Genomic DNA, 24,689 nt, shown 5'->3' on the forward strand with positions numbered 1-24,689 from the left:
AGGGGATATGGGCCCGTTGCCAGTTGCCCTGGGAAGGGGTGGGACCTCGGGCAAAGCTTTCTCTTTAACCAAAGATAATTCCTGGAGAGGCTGACAGTGGAGTTCTATCAGCCAAAACATCTTCCAAGCAGTCAGGGAAAGAAGCCCATCAAGTCCTTGAAGAGGACACCGCCTCCTTACATATCTTCTCTTATCTGAATATCCTGTTCAAATTTTTAAAACTTTATTTTATTTATTTATTTTTGGCTGCATTGGGTCATTGTATTGGGTCTTAGTATCTTTTGACAAACACAGTTTTTTAAAATTTTGATAAAGAATAATTTAATTCTTTTAAAAATTAGAACATTTTTCATCCTCTTTTAGAAATCTTTGCCTACTACAAGGCCATGAAGAGAATTTGCTGTGTTTTCTTTCAGACTCTTTATACTTCAGAAGCTTTATAGATCATTGGAAATGTTGTTCCAACTCATATTAATTTTTGGTTTTGGCAAGGGTCAGCAAGCCTTTTCTGTAAGGAGTCAGATAGTAAATATGTTTGGTTTTGTGCACCCCATGCAGTTTCTGCCAGAACTACTCACCTCTGCCATTGCAGTGCAAAACCAGCCATGGGCAATACGTAGATGGTTGAGCTTAGTTTTATTCCAACAAAACTTTACTTACAGGGCTTCCCTGGTGGCGCAGTGGTTGAGAGTCCGCCTGCCGATGCAGGAGACACGGGTTCGTGCCCTGGTCCAGGAAGATCCCACATGCCGCGGAGCGGCTGGGCCTGTGAGCCATGGCCGCTGAGCCTGCGCGTCCGGAGCCTGTGCTCCGCAATGGGAGAGGCCACAACAGTGAGAGGCCCGCGTACCGCAAAAAAACAAACAAACAAACAAACAAACTTTACTTACAGATACTGAAATCTGAATTTTGTGTAATTATCACCTGGCACAGAATGTTATTCTTTTTATTTTTTTAACCATTTAAAAATGTAAAAACCATTGTTAGCTTCTCGGCCATATAAAAACAGGCAGAGGCCATATCTGGCCTCTGGGCCTTAGTTTGCCAACTCCTGGTTCATGGACTGAGATAAAAATTGAGATTCATTCCTTTTCCACATGGATATATATTTTTTTCCAGCACCATTTGTTGAAAAGATTATTTTTCCCCTCTTTATGCTACTTTTAGTGTTTGACCTAGGGATTACAATGTGCATCTGTAACTTATGGTCTATGTGTAAAAATGTTCTATTAACCATAGGTTTTCCATAAATGCTTTTTATTAGGAAGTTTCCAGTTATTCCTAATTTGCTAATTGTTTTTTTAATCAGGAATGGATGTTGGACTTTATCAAAAATTTTTGAGCATCTATAGAGATGATCAAATGGTTTTCCTTTGATAGTATTTGATATGATAAATTGTAAAGCTATAGTAAATAAGGCAGTGTGCTATTTGTGTAAGAACTGACAAAACAGACTAACGCATATGCAATGACTGATACATGACAAAAGTGAGATCACAGAGCGGTGAGGAAAGTATTACTCTTATCGGATAGTTATATGGAAAGCCATAACCTTAACTCTTCATTTCATATACAAGGAACTCCAGTTGAATTACACATCTTAATGTAAAAGTTTAAAATATAAAGAATTTAGAAGGCAATATAAGAAAACATGATCATTTTGAAATAGGCAAAGATTTCCTAAACTAGACACCAAAATACAAACTATAAACCAAAGAGGGGGGAAAATGGACTGATTTTGGATTAAGAAGTTCTCCTCATCAAAGGACACAACTAAGAGAGTGAAAAAGTAACCCAAAGAGTGTGTGTGTGCATGTGTGTGTGTGTTCATGTGTGTGTGTGCATGTGTGTGTGTGCATGTGTGTGCGTGCCGGTTGAAAGGCTCATATACCTTGGTAGGAGTGTAAATTGGAAACCTCACAGAATCCTGAATGGGTGATATAACTCTTATTCCAGTCTTCTTTGAATTACTCCCTTTTAACACCTTCTCAAGTGGGGTTACCTTTTATGAAAGCCAAACTGAATTTCTATTTAAAAAATAGAGAAGAAAATTAGACACAAAATGACAGCAGGATTGTCAAGCAATAAAAAAGCAGTATAGGGACATACATTAGCGTGCATTACTGTGGATGACAGTTCCCTGTGGATAATTTATTTCAGTGGCAACCGTTGCTAAGGATTGTAATTTATTTATTTTTAAGGTTGGTGGCTACAGATGACCTTAACAGTGTTCTGCATTGGCTGGCCCACATCTGGGCACTGTGTGGTCTGAGTTGGTGACATTCAGTATGAGGAGGTTATTATAAATGTGCTGAAACTAGATAGTCTTACCAGAGGATACTTCACTCTACCTGAGACTGTGGTCTGATATTCAACCCCAATTATAGAATCTTAAACTGTATAAAGGAATCTCAGAAACCCAGATGCTCCAGTCTTTCAAAGGTTATTTTCTGACTTCCTACTATCAGAACAGCCGAAGCCCCAAGTCCACTTATTTCCCCTGCTGAGGGAAGCGTGGGGTAAGTCCTTTATATGGGGATTTCTGGGAACCATGAGTAGAGGTGAGCACGTGGGTGTTTGTAAACAGGAAGGAGGTGACTGTGCCACGCTGTGGCTAAGCTGCTGGCCCAGAGATACACGGCCGAGTCCCCAGGCTCTGCTCCCTGGATCTTCAGGTGGGAGTACGAGCCCTCAGGCCTCTCAGCGGTGAACCAATCACTAGGCATCCCCGATGCATCTGGTGAACCTTTTCTCTGAAAATAAGTCAGAAACTCCGGGCCCTGCCCCAGCATCTGTCAGTACCAGTAAAATACTTGGTGACCAGAAATTGGGTCACACCTGAGAACTACAGCCTGGCCCCTCCCTGTGACCCTGTGCCTGGGGGACTGGGACACTCCAGCTCCTGTGTGACCTGTGGGGATAGTAAGGAAGAAAATAATTGTAATCATCACACACACACACACACACACACACACACACACACACACACACACACAGAGAACTGCTTGGTTTGCTGAGGACTCACCTGCCCCTAGGAGACAGAGGTAGCCCAGCAGAGGAGCCTGGAGCCCATGGCAGGGTCAGGGCAGCAGTGGGAGGTTGACCAGCTCAGGGTCCTCGTAAGCATGAACAGAGGAGGAGGGGCGTCCATGTCCCCACAGGGCAGTTCCCATGGTGACATCACTGAGCCTCAGGATTAATTAATTAATTAAGTACATCTAAGATGTCTGCAATGCAGAGATGCACCATTTATTATGTACCATTAAGAAAGAAAAAAATGACTGTCAGTCATCATCAGAAACATTAAAAGGTGAAAACTTGCGAGGCATAGAATTAATGAAAAATGGAGGGCTTCCCTGGTGGCGCAGTGGTTGAGAGTCCACCTGCCGATGCAGGGGACACGGGTTCATGCCCCGGTCCGGGAAGTTCCCACATGCCGCGGAGCGGCTGGGCCCGTGAGCCACGGCCGCTGAGCCTGCGCGTCCGGAGCCTGTGCTCCGCAACGGGAGAGGCCACAACAGTGAGAGGCCTGCGTACTGCAAAAAAAACAAAAGAAAAATGGAAATTCAGAAGTGGGTCTAAATAGGCACTGATTCTGTTAGGGCCTCATTGTCACCCCAGTGTCGCGGGGCCTGAGTCCCAGACTCCCTACCTGGCCTTCTCGCTTCTCTCCTTCTTTTCTCATCATCAGCTGGACATTTCCACCTGGATGCTTCAACAGCCCTTCACAGTTGAGGTAGGAAATGCTGATTTTATCAACTCCAGCTGAGACTCCTCTTTCTGACCTCGTTCCTGCATTCGCCTGGTGTTATGCATGATCTGGGCAGGAGTGGGCTATGTGTGTGGGCGGGGGGGGGAGGGTGGGTGGTGGAATTGCCACGTCTTTGTCCCAAAGGCAGTCTGCACTCACAGCTCTGGGCAAGGGATGAAACGGCGCCTCTGGTGTGTACCGATCTAAGTTCAAATCTTCTAGTAATTCTGGAGGTTAAAACAAAAAGAGTTCCCTGGATTAATTCATGAATCTCCGTACAGTTTTTGTCCTCAACTCCCTATCATGGTGCCTCCTGTGTTTCTAAGTCACTTCTAACATAAATAAATGTTACAGAACCTTACCTGGAGGAGTCAGAACTGTTTTACCTTTAACGTTCGGGTGAGAGTCATACAATAAAAACGCGGTGGGGGGTTGAACTGATCCTTGGGACTCCTAACAGGCTGCATTATGAGTAATTCATTTCTCATTTTCACTCCTAGGCTAACTCTCAAAACCTGACTGGTGGCCCCCTTCAGAAAAGGAACAAGACACACGATCCTTTCCAGAAGAAGATGGGATTCCTCCAACCTGATTAAGCAGGAAAATTGACCTATTTCCGGCCCCTGAGAGTGTCCTTGGGCACTGCCTGTTTTATTAGTGTGCCCCGTTGAACAGGTAAACTGTGGCCCCCAGCCTCACCGCTTCTCTCTTCGTCACCAGCCTTCACAGGGAAAAGGGGCAGTACAGCTGGTAACTTCACATTTGAAATAAATTATCCATTTCCACCCCCTTAAAAAGCAAAACCGATCAGAACCAGCTTGGAGTTTAGTTAACACTGTGTTCCTCTACATTTCACATGTGTGAAGCGACCACTGAGTTGCCTCTCTCCCTGCCTTTCTCATGTTAATAATAGCTTCTCACAAAGGTCCCTTCCCTAAATCACATTCGTATCTGTGATGCATCTTGGGATTGGAATAACTTGCTCAAATCTCAGTTTTTCCGGGGCTAAGCCCTGATCAGCCATGTCTAGAACTTCTCTCCTTCCAACATCATGATGCTTTTACCTGCAGTGCTGTAGGACACACACGGACGCTCCTACCTGCAGACTGAAAACCCCCAGGCTCCCAGGGGGTCCCACACAGATGTAAACAGACTGTCGTCTGTAATCTGGTTCCACCATTTATCAACTCTGAGACCACGCACGAGGCCATTAACCTGCCTGTCTATCCCCGTTATGCGATATGAAGCAGCTAACAGAAGCAAGTTAGATCTCTATCTACCGATCTGAAAAAATAAAGTCCAAAGTAGACTAAGAGAAAAAAGTAGGCAAGTTGCAGTTAATGTGTGCAGGTGGCCCCGCTTTTGTAGGGGTATTTGGGTAGACAGGTTTGCATGAGCATAGAGAAGAAGGTAAGAAACACACCCCTAAAGGTGGGATTGGATAGGGCTGTGTTTACAGAGGGAGGAGGATTATTAACATTTAACATTTTCCTTATACATTGTTGATGCTTTTTTATTATAAAACATAGCTTAGCACTATATACAAGGCATGGAAGCAACTCAAGTGCCCATCAACAGATGAATGGATAAAGAAGATGTGGCATATATATATATATATGTGCCACATTATATAATTGTATATATTATATAATATTCCATTGTATATGCACATTGTATATATACAGTGTGTATATATAATGGGTATAAATGCCCGTTTTTTTTTTTGCGGTATGTGGGCCTCTCACTGTTGTGGCCTCTCCCGTTGCAGAGCACAGGCTCCGGACACGCAGGCTCAGCGGCCATGGCTCATGGGCCCAGCCGCTCCACGGCATGTGGGATCTTCCCGGACCGGGGCACGAACCCGTGTCCCCTGCATCGGCAGGTGGACTCTCAACCACTGCGCCACCAGGGAAGCCCCTAAATGCCCATTTAAAAAAATAAGCCAAGGGGGCTTCCCTGGTGGCGCAGTGGTTGGGAGTCCGCCTGCCAATGCAGGGGACACGGGTTCGAACCCTGGTCTGGGAAGATCCCACATGCCGCGGAGCAACTAGGCCCGTGAGCCACAACTACTGAGCCTGTGTGTCTGGAGCCTGTGCTCCACAACAAGAAAGGCCGCGACAGTGAGAGGCCTGCGCACAGTGATGAAGAGTCGCCCCCGCTTGCCACAACTAGAGAAAGCCCTCGCACAGAAATGAAGACCCAACACAGCAAAAATAAATTAATTAATTAATAAACTCCTACCCCCAACATCTTCTTAAAAAAAAAAAAAAAGCCAGGGGTGAAGGCACACAGCACCCTGTGCACATGGACGGCCCCTGACCGGTGAACTGGGTAAGCGGTGAGGTCGACGGTGACTTCCGTTTGTGCTGACTGTGGATTAATGTGGCTTCTGCCTCTGCAAGAACGGCCACCACCGGGAGTGGAGGCTCTGACCGCTCATTCTAGAACAAGCCTTGAATAATCCCCTTATTTGAAGAGGAAGGTAAATGAGCGCCTCCTACTGCCTGCATTTTCAAACTCAATAAAAATCAGTGATGGTTTCACAGGCTCGAGAAATGCTCGTCTTTTACTCCTAATTAAGTAGCAGTGTTGTTCACTCCAGGGTCGGTTGTGATGTTCTTCCAGTGTTCATCAACAGCTCACAGCTTTCTCAAGTGGGTGAGGGGTGCTGTCCCCAGGGAACATGTTCTAACTCCGGTCTCTCTAAGGTTTGACTCTTTGAAATAAGTAGTCTATTTTTGGTCTTCACTGCCTAAGGAGATGAAGCTGCATTCGTCTCTTAAGCATTGATGTGAACCATTCAGGCAAAACCGGGGCTTTGGTCTATCCTTGGGCCATGCTAGGCAATTGTATATTTGATTATTTCCGCCCAGAAAGACTCACACAGTTCTTCAAGGACTAATGCATGGCCTCTCTCTATAAATGGAGCCTTTGCTGTCACAAACAGCATTTCCGAAATGGCCGAGGAAGGAGAGCTGGAAAGGGCACTGCCCTGCATCCTGCCCCACAGGCAGGGTGTGGGCTGAAGCTGGGGTTTGGGGGTAAGAGACCCTCAGCTCTGTGTCTCTGGCGTTGTCCAACGATCCATGGAAGTGGACATCCACGACACGGTTCAGTGTATCAGGCCTCATGGCCTCTAATTTATCCAAGAGGGATTTGTGCCTTGGGAAGACCTTCCCTCACATAATAGAGAAGCCATTATTGTTCCTCCGCAACGGGAGAGGCCACAGCAGTGAGAGGCCCGCGTACCGCAAAAAAAAAAAAAAAAGAAAACGTAAGCTAAGACTGATAAAAGGTGTGAGGGCTGCCTACAAAGGATAATGAATCAGTGTGAAATCCTAGTTCCTCAGTGTTGCCAAGGAGGAGGCCATAGTAACAACCATGATGAGGTATGACCTTTCCACAGGACACACGAAGACACGGCCAGGCCTCTGTTCTCACTGACTGGGATGCAGAGGCCAATGATGGAGCACCTGGTCTGTGGACTTTGTAAACAGACATGTTTGTTTCCTGGTTCTGCTTCTTCTAAACCGTGAGACATTGGGAAAATGATTTAATGTCCCTGAGCCCTTTTCTCTACACAGTGGGCCTAAGAATATTTGATTTGCACAATGGTTGCAAAGTTTTAAAGAGTATGATATGTACAAAGAATCTAGCACACGTTAAGGGCTCAGTTGCCTCCCTTCTATTGAGTTGGCTGCTGCTGGGAGACGTGGAAATATTCAGTGCACACAGGGCAACCTGGGTTCTGTTCGCTGGGAGTGCTCTGGGCTCAGCAGATAACAGGAAGTGGATTTGAAACGGCTAAAAACATCCCTTGCAGGAGGGAAACCTGGGTGGGAGGCTGCACGCTCTCTCAGCACTCAAGCCAAGGCAGGGAGGTTTGTGCACAGAACGTGGGGGACTCAGCAGGGCTGTGCTAAGCTGCGGGCACAGAGGTACGGGGCCGAGTCCCTCAGCTCCAAGGAGCTCACGTTCAGCTCAGAGCGAGTGTCACTGAACTGTTGTGCTGAGAATCGATCTGGGAAGTTTCCTTTTGCTCTCTGCATATTTTCATAAAACTCTGAGAGGAACTGGGGGCCCTGACTCAGGGCCTGTTAGTACCAAGATACATTGCGGTGCCCAGAGACAGGGGAACATCTCAGTGTCACTGTCCGTCCTGTTGTTTTGATCAGGTGTCTCAGAGTTTGGGTGACTCCAGCCTCCAACGGGCCTGTGGGAAACACAGATATGAAATGAGCACCGGAGAGAGCTTGATGGTTACCCCCAAGGTGAGGTGGGGGAGTCAGGAGTCGGGAAGCTCAGAAAGGCGATAATGTCTATTCACAGGACTTACCTGCTCCCAGGAGATAAAGTATCACCCAGGGAAGGAGGCTGGAGCCCGGGGCATGCGGGGTGGGCAGTGTGCGCCTCGAACTCACCTTCTGGTCCTCCTGGGTAAGAGCTGAGTTCCGGCTTCACTCTCCCTGATTGGAGGATTACCCTGTGATGGCCCCTCCCTGTTGCCCTCCCCCTGGAGGCTTCGCGAGGTCCTGCGCTCTGTGCTACCCACACGCCAGACTCTTCTCACACTTCTGCCGGGCAGGAGGCTGACTTAGGGCGAAGTCCGTCCCCACCCAGCTGTGCTGATGTTTCTGTGAGGTACATGCTCTTTGCCCCCCACCCCCACCCCCACCCCAGCAGCCAGGAAGCCCCGTCCCCTCTCACCTTCCTCACCCCCCGCCCCCCTTCTGCTTGCAGGGCTCTGTGCCGGAACTCACCCACCAGCACGTCAGCCAAGGGGGAGGGTCTGTAAGCCTCCAGTTCCTTCTCTGCCTGGGTACCCCCATCTCTGTGATGCTGGGGTCAGACCAAGCTTTGTGTTGACATTTTCCTTTCCCGGGCAGCAATCCCAGCCCTCACCCTGAGCGGCCAGCGATGCAGAGATACCAAGATTTAGTCCATCTGACTGGGTCCGAAGGGGGCCTGGGTTGGCTATAAATTCTTGGGAGTGAAGATTCTCCAGAAACAAGTTTCTGCCTTTATGGGCTCGTGGCACAGACCTAGTCAACTTGGGGTTTACTGCCCTCGAGCCCGTCTTCAGTGTAGCATCCTGGAGAGTTTCTGTTTATCCCTCCAGACTCACCTGGCCCTGTGAGGCTGACCTTTGCAGATTATAGTAACTGGGCTTTCTCTAGACTGAGTTTTGTTTATGGGACATAATGGCAGGCGAGTGAAGGGAGACAGGGCACCACTGTCCTGGTTTATAATAAATACGTACCCTTTGGCTTCCTTCTCCCCATTACATTTCAGCCTAGCGACTCGTTCTCACCAAAGGCTGCAGCACCTGGAAGGCAGCCGGTTCCCTAAATTACAGCAGCCAACTGCCCAGGGAACCATTCCCCCACTCCTTTCAGGCCAATGGGGATAAGAGCTGCCCATTTATGCTGTCGTAGGACCCTTCTCTTCCCTTACCGGTCTCCCTAAACCCTGTCTCACCTCTATAAGTAGGCTCTTCATTGGTCCTCCTCAACCCTCCCGCACCCTGCGGAGTAGACAGTAGATGTAGCCAGGGAAAAAAGGAACAACGAGCTTGGAAAATGCATTGGGCCTTATTGAAAAGTAACAAAAGTCCTAACTAACGTTCGGCAGTTAGCAGTAACAGAAGTTCTAACTGTCTGCAATTAGCAGTGACAAAAGTTCCAACATTCTGCAATTAGCAGTTACAAAATTTCTAACATTCTGCAGTTAGCATTGCTGAGACAGTCAGCAGAAGCATAGAGAAATATGCAATGTGAAAATAAATAGTATTACTTGGGGACAGAATCTGAAGAGGATCCAGGGAAGTATGACTCCATTCCTCAGCTACTCCTGTCCAGGGAAGTCTACAGCAGGGTGTGTTTCTTCACATATGCAGTGGAGAACTTGGGGCTCCACGCATATCCCTCCTCAGGACACTCTCTCTGATGCCCCTCAGTGGGCACTGCCCTCCACTGCAGGGATCACCTTTGATTTAAGAGGCAAGAAAGCAAGAAGAGGGTAAATTTTACAGAGAGTGGGATATGTCTGAAATATTTGAGATAATGTTCTGTTGAGTGAGAGGGTGAGCTAATTGGAATCCCAAAACAGAGATGTAAAGGCAGGTAAAGTTCGTGACCCGATTTATCATGCTAGATACCAGTTTGTGCAGGTGTGATTTATTCTGACAGCTCTCAGCTGTTGCCCTGAGAAAGAGATCCATGCATTCACTCGGGTTTGGGTTTCTGTAATGAGAGGGCAACCTAAGAGGATCATGGTAAAAGAATGAAATTTGCAAGATAGGGTTAAAAGAATGTATTATAACATCATCAATTCTACTCTCTCAGGAGGTGATAAAAATATGGAAGGACCCTAAGGAATAGGAAGAAAGACAGAATAGTTACCAATGGATAGGAGATCCTGGTAATGCCAAAGAACAGATGTGGGGGGATAGGAAGCTGTGGGCAGAGTGGGATGAGTAACTCATGAACTTGGAGGTGGGTCCTTTCCAGCTGATGGCAAGGAACAGGGATGATGTTATTAAAGTGAAGCAGTGGAGCAAGAAATAGAAAGAAAAGGCTCATAACTTTGGGGTAGGCAAACAGGATGCAAGGAGCACCAAGTGTAAAAGAAAAAGCTGTTAATTTAGACTTTATAAAAATTTAAATCTTCAATTAACCAAAGTCAACATTAGGAAAGTGAAAAGGCAAGCCACTGTGGGCGAAGACCAACTCAGCCTATTTAATGGTCAAAAGACTCCTATCTAGAATATTAAAATATCCCTTACAAATCAATAATATAAAGACAACCTGATTTTTAAAGATGGATGAATTGCAAAGCAGGCACCTTATAAGAGGAGATAGGAAGATATGAAAAAAGTAAATATCATTACTGATCAGTGAAGTATAAATGAGACACCACTACAAACCCAATAGAATGGCTAACAATAAAAAGAACACCAGGTGTTGGTGTGAACGGGGGTCAAGGGAACCCCCACCCCTTGGTGTTGTAAATTGGTGCAGTCCCTTTGGAAAACTATTCAACTGCTTCTAATAAAGTCAAATATGCCTCTACCCCGTGAATCCATAGCTCCACTCATGTTTATACCTAAGAGAAATGAATGCTTTTACCCACAAAGACTTGTACAAGGATATTCAGAGCAGTTTTATTCATAATAGTTGAAAACTGGAGCAACCTAGGCATCCATCTATAGGAGGATGGATAAACAAATTGTGATATACAATGGAATACTACTCAGTATTATAAAGAAAAAAGTACTGATAAACACAATATGAGTACATTTCAGAAATAATAATTTTGAGAACAAGAAGTCAATAAAACAGAGTATTTCCTGTGTGGTTCCACTTATATGAAGTTCAAGAATAGACAAAACTATAGTCATAAAAGTCAGAAAAGTGGTTATAGCTCTGGGAAGTAAGCTGATTGGGAAGAGGCATGAGGACATTTTCTCGGGTGGTGGAAATGTTCTTTATCTTGATTTCGGTCATGGTCGCACCGGTGTAGGCCTTTGACAAAATTTACCAAGCCCCCCCCAAAAAAAATTTACCAAGCAATATGTGTATTAATTTGAGCATTTTCTCCCTATTTACACCTTAAATAAAGTATGACTAAAACAGTAATAAACAATTACACAGGAGATGGGAGTCACATACAATTTCATTGCGTGTATTCCACGTAGTCCACCTTAGAAACAAACCACACACAAGACAGGAACAATTCCATGCATCAAATATTGAGAACATGAGAAGTTCTCAGTGACTGGAGTGTACAACATCCGAATGTGACCTCAAAATAAGCTGGACTGACAAGTTTGCTCAGAAATAGCTGAGGATCAATGGCTGAAGGAAAGCTGTAGCCAAACAAAAACTTCAAAAAAAAAAAAAAATCCTGAGTCTGTTGAAATCATTCCAAGCATCCTGAACTGCTGTAAATGCCATAATTTGGCAAAATTGGTCATTCGTCAGTTTCACCATTTAGACTTTCAGCAGATTGTGCAATTACTGAGTTCAGTTTTTGCCCAGCGAGCAGCCTGCTCCCTTGTCTGTAATCAGGTCCTGGGTCAGCCAGCGCTCCCCCAACCCAGGGTGTACATGGCACAGCAGGTCAAGGGGTGAGCAGCACATGGGGTTTGCCCTTCCTGTGAAGCCCAACTATGGACCCCCAGACTTGGACTTACTGGATCCCACGTGAAGAAACGCTGCTCTTGTGTATGGACTTCCACCTGTAAGAAGCCGAGGAGGGATACAGGCTGGGGGAGAATAAATTGTTGCCAATATCATTTTGTAATATTTTGCAAGAAAAAAAAATTGAAAAGCTCATAGATTTTCATCCAAGCCAAAGGGATGATAAAAATGAGGTTCTTTCTTAATTTACAAATTGCCTAAAAGATGGGACTCATATACAATTTTATGCATGTAGTTCAACTTAGAAATGAATCACACACAAATAAGAGAAGATGAGAACAGTCACAGGCATAAGATACTGAGAACGTGAGAAGTTCTCAGTGACCTCAAAAGACCTCATAACCTCCGAAGATGCAAAATACTGCCCTGTGCCCACAGGAGAGACTTAGTTTGTCATCTTTCTTTTGATAATTCTACAGTTGATCATCTCGGGGTTTAATGCTGCTGTTTGATGCATCTACTCACATTTCCCCTAAGTGGTTTGTTTACTTACGTGTTTCATAATTTGTTACTGAGAATTGTTTTTCTCCAAAGAATTCTTGCTTGGTATTCAATGAGCCCCAGGCACCTTTGTGTAACAGTTTCAAGCTTGGAGAGCCCCAGATCGCTCAGGGAATTTAAAGCTGCACGGCTGTTTTCTGTTCAGCTCTGCGCTGAAAAAGGAAGTGAAATATAAATTTCATGTTAGATGCTGCTGTCCTTCGGCTTTATTTATACCAGAATATTCTGAATTGAGTGACGTAACACTAAGTGCTATTTGCATTTACTTTTTCTAACCATTTTTAAATTGAAGTATCATTAATGTACAATGTTGTGTTAGCTTCAGGTGTTCAGCAAAGTGATTCAGTTATATGTGCATACATATCATCTTTTTCAGATTCTTTTCCATTATAGGTTATTACAAGACATTGCATATAGTTCCCCGTGCTCTACAGTAAGTGCTTGTTGTTTATTTTATACATAGTAGCGTGTATATGTTAATCCCAAACTCTTAATTTATCCCTGCCCCCCCCAACCCTCCTATCCCCTCTGGTAACCGTAAGTTTGTTTTCCATGTCTGTGAGTCTATTTCTGTTGTGTTTTTTTTTATACACCTTTATTGGAGTATAATTGCTTTACAATGGTGTGTTATAGTTCTGTTTTGTAAATAAGTTCATTTATATCCATTTTTAGATTCCATGTATAAGTGATATCATACGATATTTGTCTTTCTCTGACTTCACTTTGTATGATAATCTCTAAGTCTATCCATATTGCTGCAAATGACATCATTTCACTTTTTTTAATTGTTGAGTAATATTCCATTGTGTATATGCACCACATCTTCTTTATCCATTCAGCTGTCAGTGGACATTTAGGTTGCTTCCACGTCTTGGCTATTGTAAATAGTGCTGCAGTGAACATTGGGGTCATGTGTCTTTTCAAATTAGAGCGCGCACACACACACACACACGCTCACAAACACACACACACACACACTCACACTCACACCCTTCACGCTGATGGACCTCAGTTCACACTAGTCTGGTGAGAGCTTCAGAAAGAGCAGTTTTTCTCCCCTGGTGAGACGTGGCCTCAGGAAGAAGTGTCCACCTCACGCCTGTGGCCGAGGTTTTTGTGCGGAGAGCAGCTGACTGTGCCGTGCTGTGGATTCACTGCTGGCACAGAGGTACAGGGAGGTCTGCTTGGTGCTGGCCGGCTCCAGGGTCAGGGGGAAATGTTCATTCTTCTTTCGGGAGACACTGTACCCCTCCGTGACATCCCCTTCGCCAGTGCTACCGACGCCATTTGAATAATGGATCAGCCTCAGCCCCTGTCCCAGATCTTGCCGATACCAGAACATTCCCACATGGTTCATATCCTGAGAACAATCCAGGACCATCTTGCTTCCTGCTCGTATAATATGGTATCTTGGCTTCTGGGTGACTGCTGCATCCATGGGACCTGCTGAAGAGGCAGACACACGGTAAAGACAAGGCTCAATGAGTAACGTGGATCTGCAAAGGAAAGGGAAAGCCTTGGAGCTGGGGCTCTGCAAACCCACAGCAGAGGTTTCAGCTGAGTTCCGAACTCACCTGCCACCAGCAGACAAAGAATCACACAAAAGAGGTTGGGGCTCATGGCAGGGTGAGGGCGAGAAGAGGGCTGTCCCCACTAAATGCTCTGTTCCACAGGCCTGAGAAAGGGAGCTGGGGGGCTCTTCTCCAATGGCCAGGTGGGGCTGCCTGGGATGTCACTCCCCCTACCCCTGCAGATTCTCCCCGCCCCGGGAGGATCCCCCTGTGACTTGGCTCATGTGAGGTCAGCGTCTCCTCTCCTAGATGTTGCTTAGCTTGCCTGCAGGGGAGGTGGAGTAGGGCTGCGACGCTCTGACTTTTGGGTGCACTCCGCCCCCTGGGTTTCCCATATTCCTCTGACACAGTTGCTCCTTGTCTGCACCTGCCCCTGACATCAAGGCTGCTTCGCCCAAATCCTTCAACTGTGGATCTCATTACAGTTTAGAGGGGCCTCCCACTTCTTCCATAGCTGTAGGTAGTTTGGCAATAACTGAAAACTTCTTCAACAGCTGTCGAGTAGTGGATCCACGCCTAAGTTTTTCTTAACCCTTTTCCTCCCAGGCTGCTCTCCCAGACTCTGCCCAGAGCCCCTTAGATCTCGGTGGCGCCATAGTGCCATCTTGTGGCCAATACCTGAAGTTTCATCACTGTTTCTTCTGCAGTGGCCCAAGGGGTGCTGGAAGTGTCTGCACGATCACCTTTTATGCTCAACTTCCTTCAACGCTAATCCCAACACCAGTTCTAACCCAAACTATTCCGTTGATTTATCATGCTTAATAGGCCGCCCTCATTCTGCTCAACCACTATCGCATTGTCTGCCAGTTATAGGCCAACTGAGTTCTTCCCCCTTAAAATTATCTTCTGAAAGGGAGAGGGATAGAATGGGAGAAATTAAAGGAACTGATGTTTAGTTAAACTAATGTTTACTTTAAACTAATGTTCAAAGTAGGAAGAAAAACACAGACCTTGAAGTGTAAGGAGGTTCTTTTACCTTCATTACAAAAGATAAAGAAAAATGCTGAAGAAAAATAAAAGACAACCAATGTTAATTCCAAAATATAGATTAGCAAAGGACTGGGAAGGTAATGAAATTACCTTCGAGATGGGGTCAAATGCGTACGAGTAAAAAGTAAAACTGGAATGTAAGAAAAATAAGAACAATTTACAAGGCATTAAGCAATCACGGAGGAAACAGTATCTGATGGGGAAATAAGGATGGATGGGATTAAGACCAGCAAGGGACAGTCTCCACTAAATGAAAACTTGTACAGTGTGCCTCTGCAGGGAGGCAGAGGCACATTGCCTGTACAGCAGGGAGGGAAGAGATGATTCTGGAAGAAGCAGAGGAGTTAGGAGATGTGAAAACATCGATACAAAATAGTATTATAAGGAGGCTGAATCTGCCAGGTTCATGTGGCAAAAATGGGGGAAAAAATGGAAAAAAAAATTGAAGATGAAATCTAGAAAGGGAGTCCTTGGAATGGGATTCCAAGAGTAGGGAATTCCCACGTGTGCCCTGGCTCTCCTCACTCCCCAGAGGCACAGGGCAACAGAGCAAGGGGAGCTTTGCTGGTGCCACAATTAAAGACCAGGAAAACTCCCTCCCATGGATGTTCACTCCCTGGGGAAAGAAATTTGTTGTACAGAGCCATGACAACTTCTGATAAGTGGATTTGGGGCAACTGTCACTCCCCTTACCTGCTATGCAAGGCTCAGGGAGCCTCTACCATGGCCGTGACATTCAATCCCAGTCCCGGAGCTGGGTTATCTCTTAGGACGCCCAGAAGACATGGTCCATAATCATATCCACTCTGACCAGGGCCTTAGATTTCATACATTCAAACCGCAGCTTCGCCCACAGATGGATGGAAGATGTTATTTACAATAGAGGTGTTTATGCTTATAATGAATATCTATGACAATATATAATATAGCAAATACATAAAAAGGGATAGGGGCATTAGAAAATAAGGTAAAGGTTTCAGGGAAATTATTTCAAATGGAAAGGCTAGGGCATGACATAAAACAGTCTCTCGAGAACAGATTTACTCAGGAAATCAAGATGAAACTGGAGAGGTTGTAAAAGTATGCTCTAGTGTCCCTGTCGGGACTGGGGCAGTGAAAACATGAAAACAAAATAAAGTGGGCTGCTGAAATGAGGCAGAGGAAATGAAGTCTTATTGTTTTCAACATTGTGTTTGTCAATTAACTGGCACAAAAGTAGTAAGGACTTTACTTAAAACAGGAAGAGAGGGTTTCCCTGGTGGTGCAGTGGTGGAGAGTCCGCCTGCCGATGAGGGGGACACGGGTTCGTGCCCCGGTCCGGGAAGGTCCCACATGCCGCGGAGCGGCTGGGCCCGTGAGCCATGGCCGCTGAGCCTGCGCGTCCGGAGCCTGTGCTCCGCAACGGGAGAGGCCACAACGGCGAGAGGCCCGCGTACCGCAAAAAATAAAAATAAAAAAATAAAACAGGAAGAGGAAGAGAGTCTTGATGCTATGTTGTGGAAAACTTCCAATGTGACAGGGACAGAAGAGGCTTTAGAAGAAAGAATATGCCCCAGGAAGTAGTTGAAAACTTTCCAGATGCCAGCCACAAGCACAGAGGAGATTCTGCTCACTGCACAGACAGGCAGCCAAAGCCAGGTATTTGGGCAGCCTCCCGAAGGACCCATGGAAGACTGTTATGTCCGGGACTTTGGGTCCTTGCCTTGGAGCACTGAGCTGGCCCTGGGACTCCTAGAACACAGGAGCCATAATGATTTCTATCCACCAACATTTACAGCCACAGTATTTCAGGAGTTAACCTGTGGTCTCTTTCTATCCAAAGAACAGCTGATGTCCAAATCAACCTCTTTTTTTTTTTTTTGGTGAATGGAAAGCAAAAAACAGCCTATTTAAGGTCTCTAGGAACTGCAAGGAGAGAGAAGGATGAGGTCTGTGAACAAGAAGGAAGCGACTGTGTGACACTGTTTGATTAAGCTGCTGGCACAGAGATGCACGGCTGAGTCCCCAGGCTCCACTGGCTGGATATTCAGATGGGAGTATGAGCCCTCAGGTCCCTCAGCAGAGAACCAATCATTAGGCATCCCCGATGCCTCTGGTGCAGCCTTGTTTTGAAAGTAAATCAAAAGTTCTGGGCCCTGCCCCAGTGTCTGTCAGTCCAATAAAGGGAAACATGACCAGAAATTGGGTCACACCTGAGAACTACAGCTTGGCCCCTCCCTGTGACCCTGTGCCTGGGGGACTGGGACAGTCCAGCTCCTGTGTGACCTGTGGGGACAGAAGTTGGGGACAGTAAGGAAGAACATACTTGTAATCATCACACACACACACAGAAGACGGAGGCCCGCTTATGAGTAGGAAGGAGGCGTAGTCCACAGTAACAAGGGGAAAGTTCATAGTCCGGACCTGGACAAGCTCGAACAGAGACACCCCGACCGTGTTCACAATTCTCCTGGGAAACAGGGGTGCCCAGAATTGCCTGACCACCCAGTGGGACCTTGAACAGGAACATGGGCAGGAGTTAATCACAACAAAAGGAATGGTCTGTGTCCAGTGCAGAGGAAGTAGCTTCTGACGTCTCTTAGATGGGACGGGACATGACCCAGATGAGGCAGGAGCAGCCTGGCTGGAGTAGAGAGGGCCGGAAATCTGAGATCAGGGAGGTGGGAAGACCTGCCCCGCCAGGGAAAGGCAGGAAAGAGCAGAAGCACGTAAGGGCCAGTCTGGGGGAGAAACTTCCAGAGAAACAGAAGTGAGGTGCCTGGGGATGGACAAGAGGATCTAGATGTATGTGATTTACCAATAACGTTCCCTCCTGGAGGCCTCAGACTCAGGCTGATGGCTACGAGTCAGAGCTGGGGCAGCATCTTTCTCCTCACAGGGCAGCTGCAGAGGAAAGACAGAGAGTGACGGTGGGCACACATCTGCAAGGCCATGGAGTCAGGTCTGGGCCGGCCGAGACCACACACTGAGGGTCACGCTGCAGGCACCTGGCACCCAGGGCTCCAAGGCTCCAGGTGCTAGGAGCCTGCAAGGGACTCTGCTGAGTCCCGGGGTGCAGGGCCTCCCCTGCCTTTTTGTGCAGAGAGGAGGTGGCCGTGCAGTGCCGTGGAGTAACTGCTGGCGCAGAGGTACACAGATGTCTGGGAGTGGGTGGCAGCCTCCAGTGTGAGAGGGAAGTTCTCGAGGTTTGATCTGGAGACGCTGTACCCGTTGGGGACGTCTCCTTTGTTGATGTTGCCAGTGTCAGTTGAGTAATGGATCAGCCTCAGCCCGTGTCCCAGGTCTTGTCGGTACCAGTACATATAGTAGTGGTCCAGATCCTGGGCACATTTCAGGGTCGTGCTCTGTCCTGTCCTCAGGACCCGGAATTTTGGGTCCTGAGTGACACCAGCATTCCCTGGACCTGTGGAGAAGGAGAAGCTGATGCTGCAGACACAGGGGACACGCTTGGTGCCGGGACCCCGAAAGGGACCCTTCCCCGGACTCACCTGCCTGCAGGAGACAGAAGGTCACACAGCACAGGAGGCTGGTGCCCATGGTAGGGCAGGCGGGCAGGCAGAGGGGTCTTCTGTGTGTTGAGGAGAGGGCAGAGGGGCTCTCCAGGGAGTCATTCTGAGGTGTCACTGTCCCTGCCTGGCCCCAGAGCCAACCCGTCACAGGGGGCCACGCCCCTTCCCCCAGAGGCTGAAATGAAACATGAACCTCCAGTGAACAGCTCAGAACAGGAAGAACGCGTTCCTCTGAATGGATGCCTGTCTTACAAGTTTTGTTAACTTTTCTGTAAAACACTTTGTAACTTTATGTGTATTTTATCCCAGAGATAATTCTTCATTAATACGTATATTGGTTTCATTTATCTAATCTAGTTTTGAATTTTGGGGAAAATCCTTATGGCTTCCTGCAGCCTTTATGACTCATGCATCCCAAATACTCTTCAAGTGTCTGTTTCTACTTTGTTTAATTCATCACAGTCCTGGTCCTGTCCTTCCACCTACAGTGATTCTTCTGGTATCTGGTTTCCCAACCTCAGGCTCATCAACATTTGAGGAATCGTTTGGCTCTATTTCTCATCAATTCACCGACAGGGGCAGCTGCAACTCCTTCCTGGTCACCTGAGCACGTGCTTCCTGTGTCAGGAGGGGACATCTAGCAGCAGCAGAGCCACATCACGCCTATGACCGACCTTTCTTTGTGGAGAGATGGTTGCCCAGCACCGCAGATGACATGTTAGCACAGAGGAATACAGACGTGGGAGGGACGGGGTGAGAGGTGGCAGACTCCAGGGTAAATGAAAGATGCTCTGTTTTTACCTGAGACATCCATTCCATGGGGAATACCTCCTGGTGTAGCAGCTGCCATTAATTGAGTCACAAATATCACAGAGCCCCAAACTGTACCTTGTTGCACATAACTAACCCCACCCTGAGAAGGACCCCGTACTTGCTGCAATGTTCTGCGGCCGTGATATTCATTCTAAATAAGTTTAGAATCACGGGCCCTGCAAATTATGTAGCTGGTCCTGAGTACATGATTTTGGACCTGTGGGTACTGCCTGATGTGCCGGTTTCCCTTGAGCGTGACCACATGTCTGGGGTCTTGGTGACTCGTCATTCCTGGGGTCTGGGAGAGAAAGACACAGAAACTAAAGTCAGAAGCAAAGAAGGATCCTGATGTAACCACAACAAGAAGCCTTGATCTGGGGCCTGGCAAGCCCCAGAGTGGTTCCGCATCTGTGCTCAGACATCCCTAGTCCAGGAGACAGAAGGACACACAGCATGGGAGACCGGTGCACAGGCAAGGCCAGAACAGAAAGGGGGACTTTCCAGATCAAGGCCTGTGTCTTGGATACTGGGGGTAAAAGCCAAGGGAACCCTTCTCCTGACGTGAAACGATCTCTCCCCGAAATTTCTACTGCCTGTTGTCTGCACAGCCCAGCACACAGTGTGTGAACATGAAGCCTTGCTCTGTGTGTGTCTCATGAGATCTCAAAATAATTTCCTGGGAGATGATGACTTCTTATCAAAATATCATTATACAATGATTTCTGGGAATGGGTGCATGAGAAAAGAAATTTCTAAAAGTGAATAAATAAATTTTACAAAAACAGCCTCTACCACCTGGCAAGACCTTCTGATGGTCATTTTATCAAACTTTCCATCCCCAGTGAGGATTGTCCCTGAAGTGGATATTCCGTATCACATGATTTCAAGCACTTTTTTTAACCATAACGCTTTCCAGTAGCACCTAACTGTCTTAAATATTTAGCTCTGTGCTAAAGAGGAATTGTTTCAATGGTTAGAGACCTTAAATTTTCACTAAAAAGATGCCTGAGCAAAACGAATCTATAGTAACAGAAATCATTTATTTGGTTTTCAGGGATGGACAGGGACATGGGAAAGGGGCATGAAGGAACTTTCTGGGAGATGGAAATGTTTCTATATCTTAATAGGGTAGATATTACATGGGTATATATGTATATATTGAGCAAAACCATTGACCTGTCAATTATAAAGTGTGTAATGATTATTGTACATACAGTTGATCCTTGAACAACACAGGTGTGAACTGCGTGGGTCCACTTTTTAATAAATACATACTACAGTACTGCAGGATCTGTAGTTAGTTGAATCTTCAGATGCAGAACCGTGGATACGGACATTCAAGCGTGAAGTTATATGTAAATTTTTGACTGTGGGCTTGGGGGTGGCTCAGAGCCCCTAGCCTCTGCTAAACTCCACATTGTTCAAGGCTTAACTATAATTCATCCGTCAAAAAAGTTGATTTAAAAATGCCTGATGAGGGATGTGTATTACATGCTCTGGTTAATTTCATGTAACGAATCATCGGGCATAAATATTCACCTTTCTGTGACTTCTGAAGTCCTCAACTACAGGCACAATATGTTCATCTCTAACTTTGCCCCTGGGAAACGGTGGAAGAGGCTGTCAGAGAGTAGCAAAGGGAGTCAAGAAATGCAGAGTTCTGTTATGTGCCAGGTACTTCACGCTTACTAAATTTTTATGCAACCTTGGAAGATGGTGCGATGGCTAATGTAATGTGTCAACTTGGCTGGGCCACAAGTATTTAAACACTATTCGGGGTGTTCCTGTTAGGATGTTTTTGGAAGAGATTAACATGTGAATAGGTAGACTTTAATATTAGACTAGATTAACATTCTAGCTAGTAAAGCAGATGATTTTCCATAATGTAGGTGGGCCACATCCCATCAGTTGAAGACATGAATGGAACAGAAAGCCTAATCTTCCCAGGTAAGAGAGAATTGTCCAGCTGATGGCCTTCACTGGAACATCGGCTCCTTCTGCCTAACAGCCTCTGAACTTAAACATCAGCTCTCCCTGGATCTCTAGTACCACCAGCCCAGCTGCAGATTTTAGACTTACCAGCCTTAAAAAAAATGTGAGCCAACTCCCTTAAATTATGTATATATACATATATATCTATATATGTACACACACACACACACACACACACACACATATATATATTTGTTCTATGGGGGGACTGTTCTATAGGGCAGGGACCACAGGTGTCGAGGACAGACTTGAGTCTGCTTCCTTGCTCTGACAGTTATGAAATAGGAGATCTGGGCAAGACACTTCTCCGCAGATATACAAACAGGTAAAATAATATTTATTATGCATGCTCTTTGGGAGCATTCATACATATCAAAGAAATAATACCTGCGAAAGGCTGTCTGCTTTACCAGGGCCTGGGAGTGGTTGGCTGGCAGTCAACGCCCTCATGGCCACTTCCTGAGCTGGGGCAGGAATGTTTTTGTACCAGAGGCAGCTGATCATGCAGGGCTGCGTCTTGGCTGCTGGCACAGAGATACAGGGCCGCCTCCGTCAGCTCCAAGGAGCTCAAGTCAGGCTCAGAGCTAGAGTCACTGAACTGTTGGCCTGAGAATCTATCTAGGATAGATTCCTTCTCCTCTCTCTTCCCCTCTGGTGATGCTGGTTGTTTTAAGGCCTGGCTTAGTATTTTCTGGTGATTGAAGACCTTGGGAGAGGAAAGGAGGAAAGAGATCATGTTACAAATAACACAGTTTTTGCTTATTTTGTAGCTCTAGCTCTGTTCTCAAGCATCTCAGCCATATTTTCTGTCCTAGACTTTCCCCAAATCTCCATTTCTTCTCCCTAAATTATATAAAGCAAACCCCTGATTCTATTAGAATCACACATTTATCAAGTAATTTCGCTCCCCCAATGAACTCTCTCTCCCTGAAAAAGAGCCCGCCGGCTATTAAGTTACAAATTCTCCTGACCCTGGTAGCATCGAGTGTCAGGCCCGGAAGGTCATGTTGGAGGGAACCTGCTGATGTAGCCCCAGCCTCTGAACATATCTTCTTGACCTCTGTGGTCCCTCCTCTGAGCAGCACAAGAGCCCGTGGCTGCTTTCCAGCGCCCTCAGTCATTTTCTTTTCCCACTGCAATCTCTGAGCTCTCGTGCATCTGTCACCTCTGAGGTTGCCCCCACTGGGGCAGGGAGGTTTGCACAGAACGCGGGTGACTCAGCAGGGCTGTGTTAAGCTGCTGGCACACGGGTACAGGGAGCTCACGTTCAGCTCAGAACGAGCATCACAGAACTGTTGTGCTGAGAATCGACCCGGGAAGTTTCCTTTTGCTCTCTGCATATTTTCATAAAACTCAAAGAGGAACTAGGGGCCCTGACCCAGGGCCTGTTGGTAGCAAGACGCAGTGCGGTGCCCAGACATAGGGGAACACCTAGTATCACTTGGTGTCCTCTTGCTTTAATCAGGTGTCTTGGTGTTTGGGTGATTCCAGAATCCACTGCACCTGCGAGGGAAGGAACTGGGGCTGGAGAAAGAACGCAGGAGAGAGCCCGATGGACCCCAATGGATTCAGGCACTGTCAGGCTTAGAACAGAGAAGCCACGCCTTTACCAAGGATGGACCTGCTGCCAGGAGACACAGAGCCACACAGCAGAGGAGGCTGGAGCCCATGGCAGGAAGGGGCAGAGCTGGGCAGGTGTCACCTTGCTCAGAGCTCTGGTTCTCTGAGAGCTGAAGTTCTGGGCATCCTTTCTCTGCTCGGAGGTTAGGCAGTGATGTCACTGCTCTGACGTCATTGCCTCTGCTGGTTCCCATGAGCCTGGCCTCCCTTTCCAGGTCAGCTGATTCAGGAACCCTGCTTTGTCCTGCAAAGCCTCTTATGTGACATGTGGGGCTGGACTGAGCTGGCCTCAGCGAGGCTGGGTGTAGGCCACGTGCCCATCCCCACAGCTCCTTTGCTCTTCCTTTGAGGCAGGTGTTTCTCTACCTGTACCTGCCCCCTCCCAGCTCCACACCCTTCACTTTCCCTTGTAACCTCAGAGACTCCCTCATCACTGCATAGGTGAAGTTCATGGCTCCCATCTGGGACAGCACACCTGTAAATTAGTGTCTATGCTATTAAGCCTTCCAGAGGATAAAGCCACCAAACAAAGCTGTTTCTTAACCCTCCTGGTCCCAGGCACCTAGCTCTGTCAGCTTGCTCTGCCCCAGAAACTTTTGGAGTTTGGCAATTCCACAGCGCCCCCACGCGGTCTATGGGTGGTAACCAAGACATTGTCTTTGCCGTCATGTAATAATTATGGGATGTGTTTAAATTAGAAACTATTTCACTGTTTGCCTATTGCACTTTTTGTTTGTTTGTTTTTTGTGGGGCTTTTTGCTTTGTTTTCCCTAAAAGGACACACACACACACAGGCCCTAGCTGATTTGTGATTTTGTATTTTAAGAGAAAAAAGAAATGTGGCCATGGTGGAAATGTTTTGACTTTGAGAAGCTTTTGACGAGGGAAATGGTACAAACCTGGTCTAGGTTAGGTGAGATGCTAAAGTTGTTTTTCCTTAGACAACCTAGGACAGCTCGCTCAAAGCAGACCACTTAGGTCTCTTTGCAAGGTCCCCACTAATCAGCTTACCCCAGAATGAAGAAAATAATACTCCCTGTTTCTGTACTGCTGGAGAATTTCTTTATCTTCTATGTCTCTCTTTTAGAAATCCTCTTTTTGCCTCTGTTCATTGATAATAATATAATGCCCATTTGCCCATATATGAATAAATATGTGTGTAGATAAATTATATTTCTCTAGGTTTTTCTTTGATGCCCGTGTGGGAAATAAAATATTCTAACCTTTTGCAATTAGTATGCTAGAAAGGAAAGGCCAGTCTGGATTAATGTAGGATAACAAAATAAACAGAAGGATTTGGGAAAACAGAATCTGAGAAGGACTCGATTCCAGAGCCAGTATCTCCCATTTGCTACTTCTGACTTTTAGTTTACTTCCAACCCAAGTTTCTTTACATATTTACATTTGACTTACCTGTTATTCAGTTTTACATAGTGCATTACATAGAGTGAATATGGATATTCTAATGGAATCTATTTCTTTACTTCAAAGTCCAAAGGCAACAAGTCCATCAAATACCACTGAGAAGAGATCACTGATCCAGCTGCATGTGACACTGATGGGCGAAGCATCAATGTCATCAATGACTAGTTGCTGTGCCAAAGAGCCAAGAGTTACCAGTACCTCTTATAAGATCCACCCAGTGGAGGAAAATTCCACCCTGAGTGATGCCCCATGGATATAAACTAGATAAAATTATCTCAAGCCCACATGGGAATGTCCTATAACTAAATATTTTTTC

At 46.3% G+C, this 24,689-nt stretch overlaps 3 gene segments (V, D, J or C); all 3 read right to left on the reverse strand.

Annotated features, from left to right (window-relative positions):
• Positions 1–2,806: 2,806 nt before the first annotated feature.
• On the reverse strand, positions 2,807–18,810 carry LOC101287898 (T cell receptor beta variable 6-6-like). The segment is given in 3 exon segments: positions 2,807–2,911; positions 17,812–18,417; positions 18,503–18,810. Coding segments are annotated over 2 exon segments (435 nt in total).
• LOC125965466 (T cell receptor beta variable 6-4-like) lies at positions 11,670–15,285 on the reverse strand. The segment is given in 2 exon segments: positions 11,670–13,896; positions 14,028–15,285. Coding segments are annotated over 2 exon segments (396 nt in total).
• A 1-nt stretch (position 18,811) lies between the features above and the next one.
• LOC117202276 (T cell receptor beta variable 5-1-like) lies at positions 18,812–22,934 on the reverse strand (the record flags this gene model as incomplete). The annotated part of the segment is given in 2 exon segments: positions 18,812–21,905; positions 22,594–22,934. Coding segments are annotated over 2 exon segments (512 nt in total), but the record flags the coding sequence as incomplete, so codon positions are not given.
• Between the last annotated feature and the right edge of the window lie 1,755 nt (positions 22,935–24,689).

The sequence above is a fragment of the Orcinus orca genome, chromosome 9, assembly GCF_937001465.1.
Source record: "Orcinus orca chromosome 9, mOrcOrc1.1, whole genome shotgun sequence".
Taxonomy (NCBI): Eukaryota; Metazoa; Chordata; class Mammalia; order Artiodactyla; family Delphinidae; genus Orcinus; species Orcinus orca.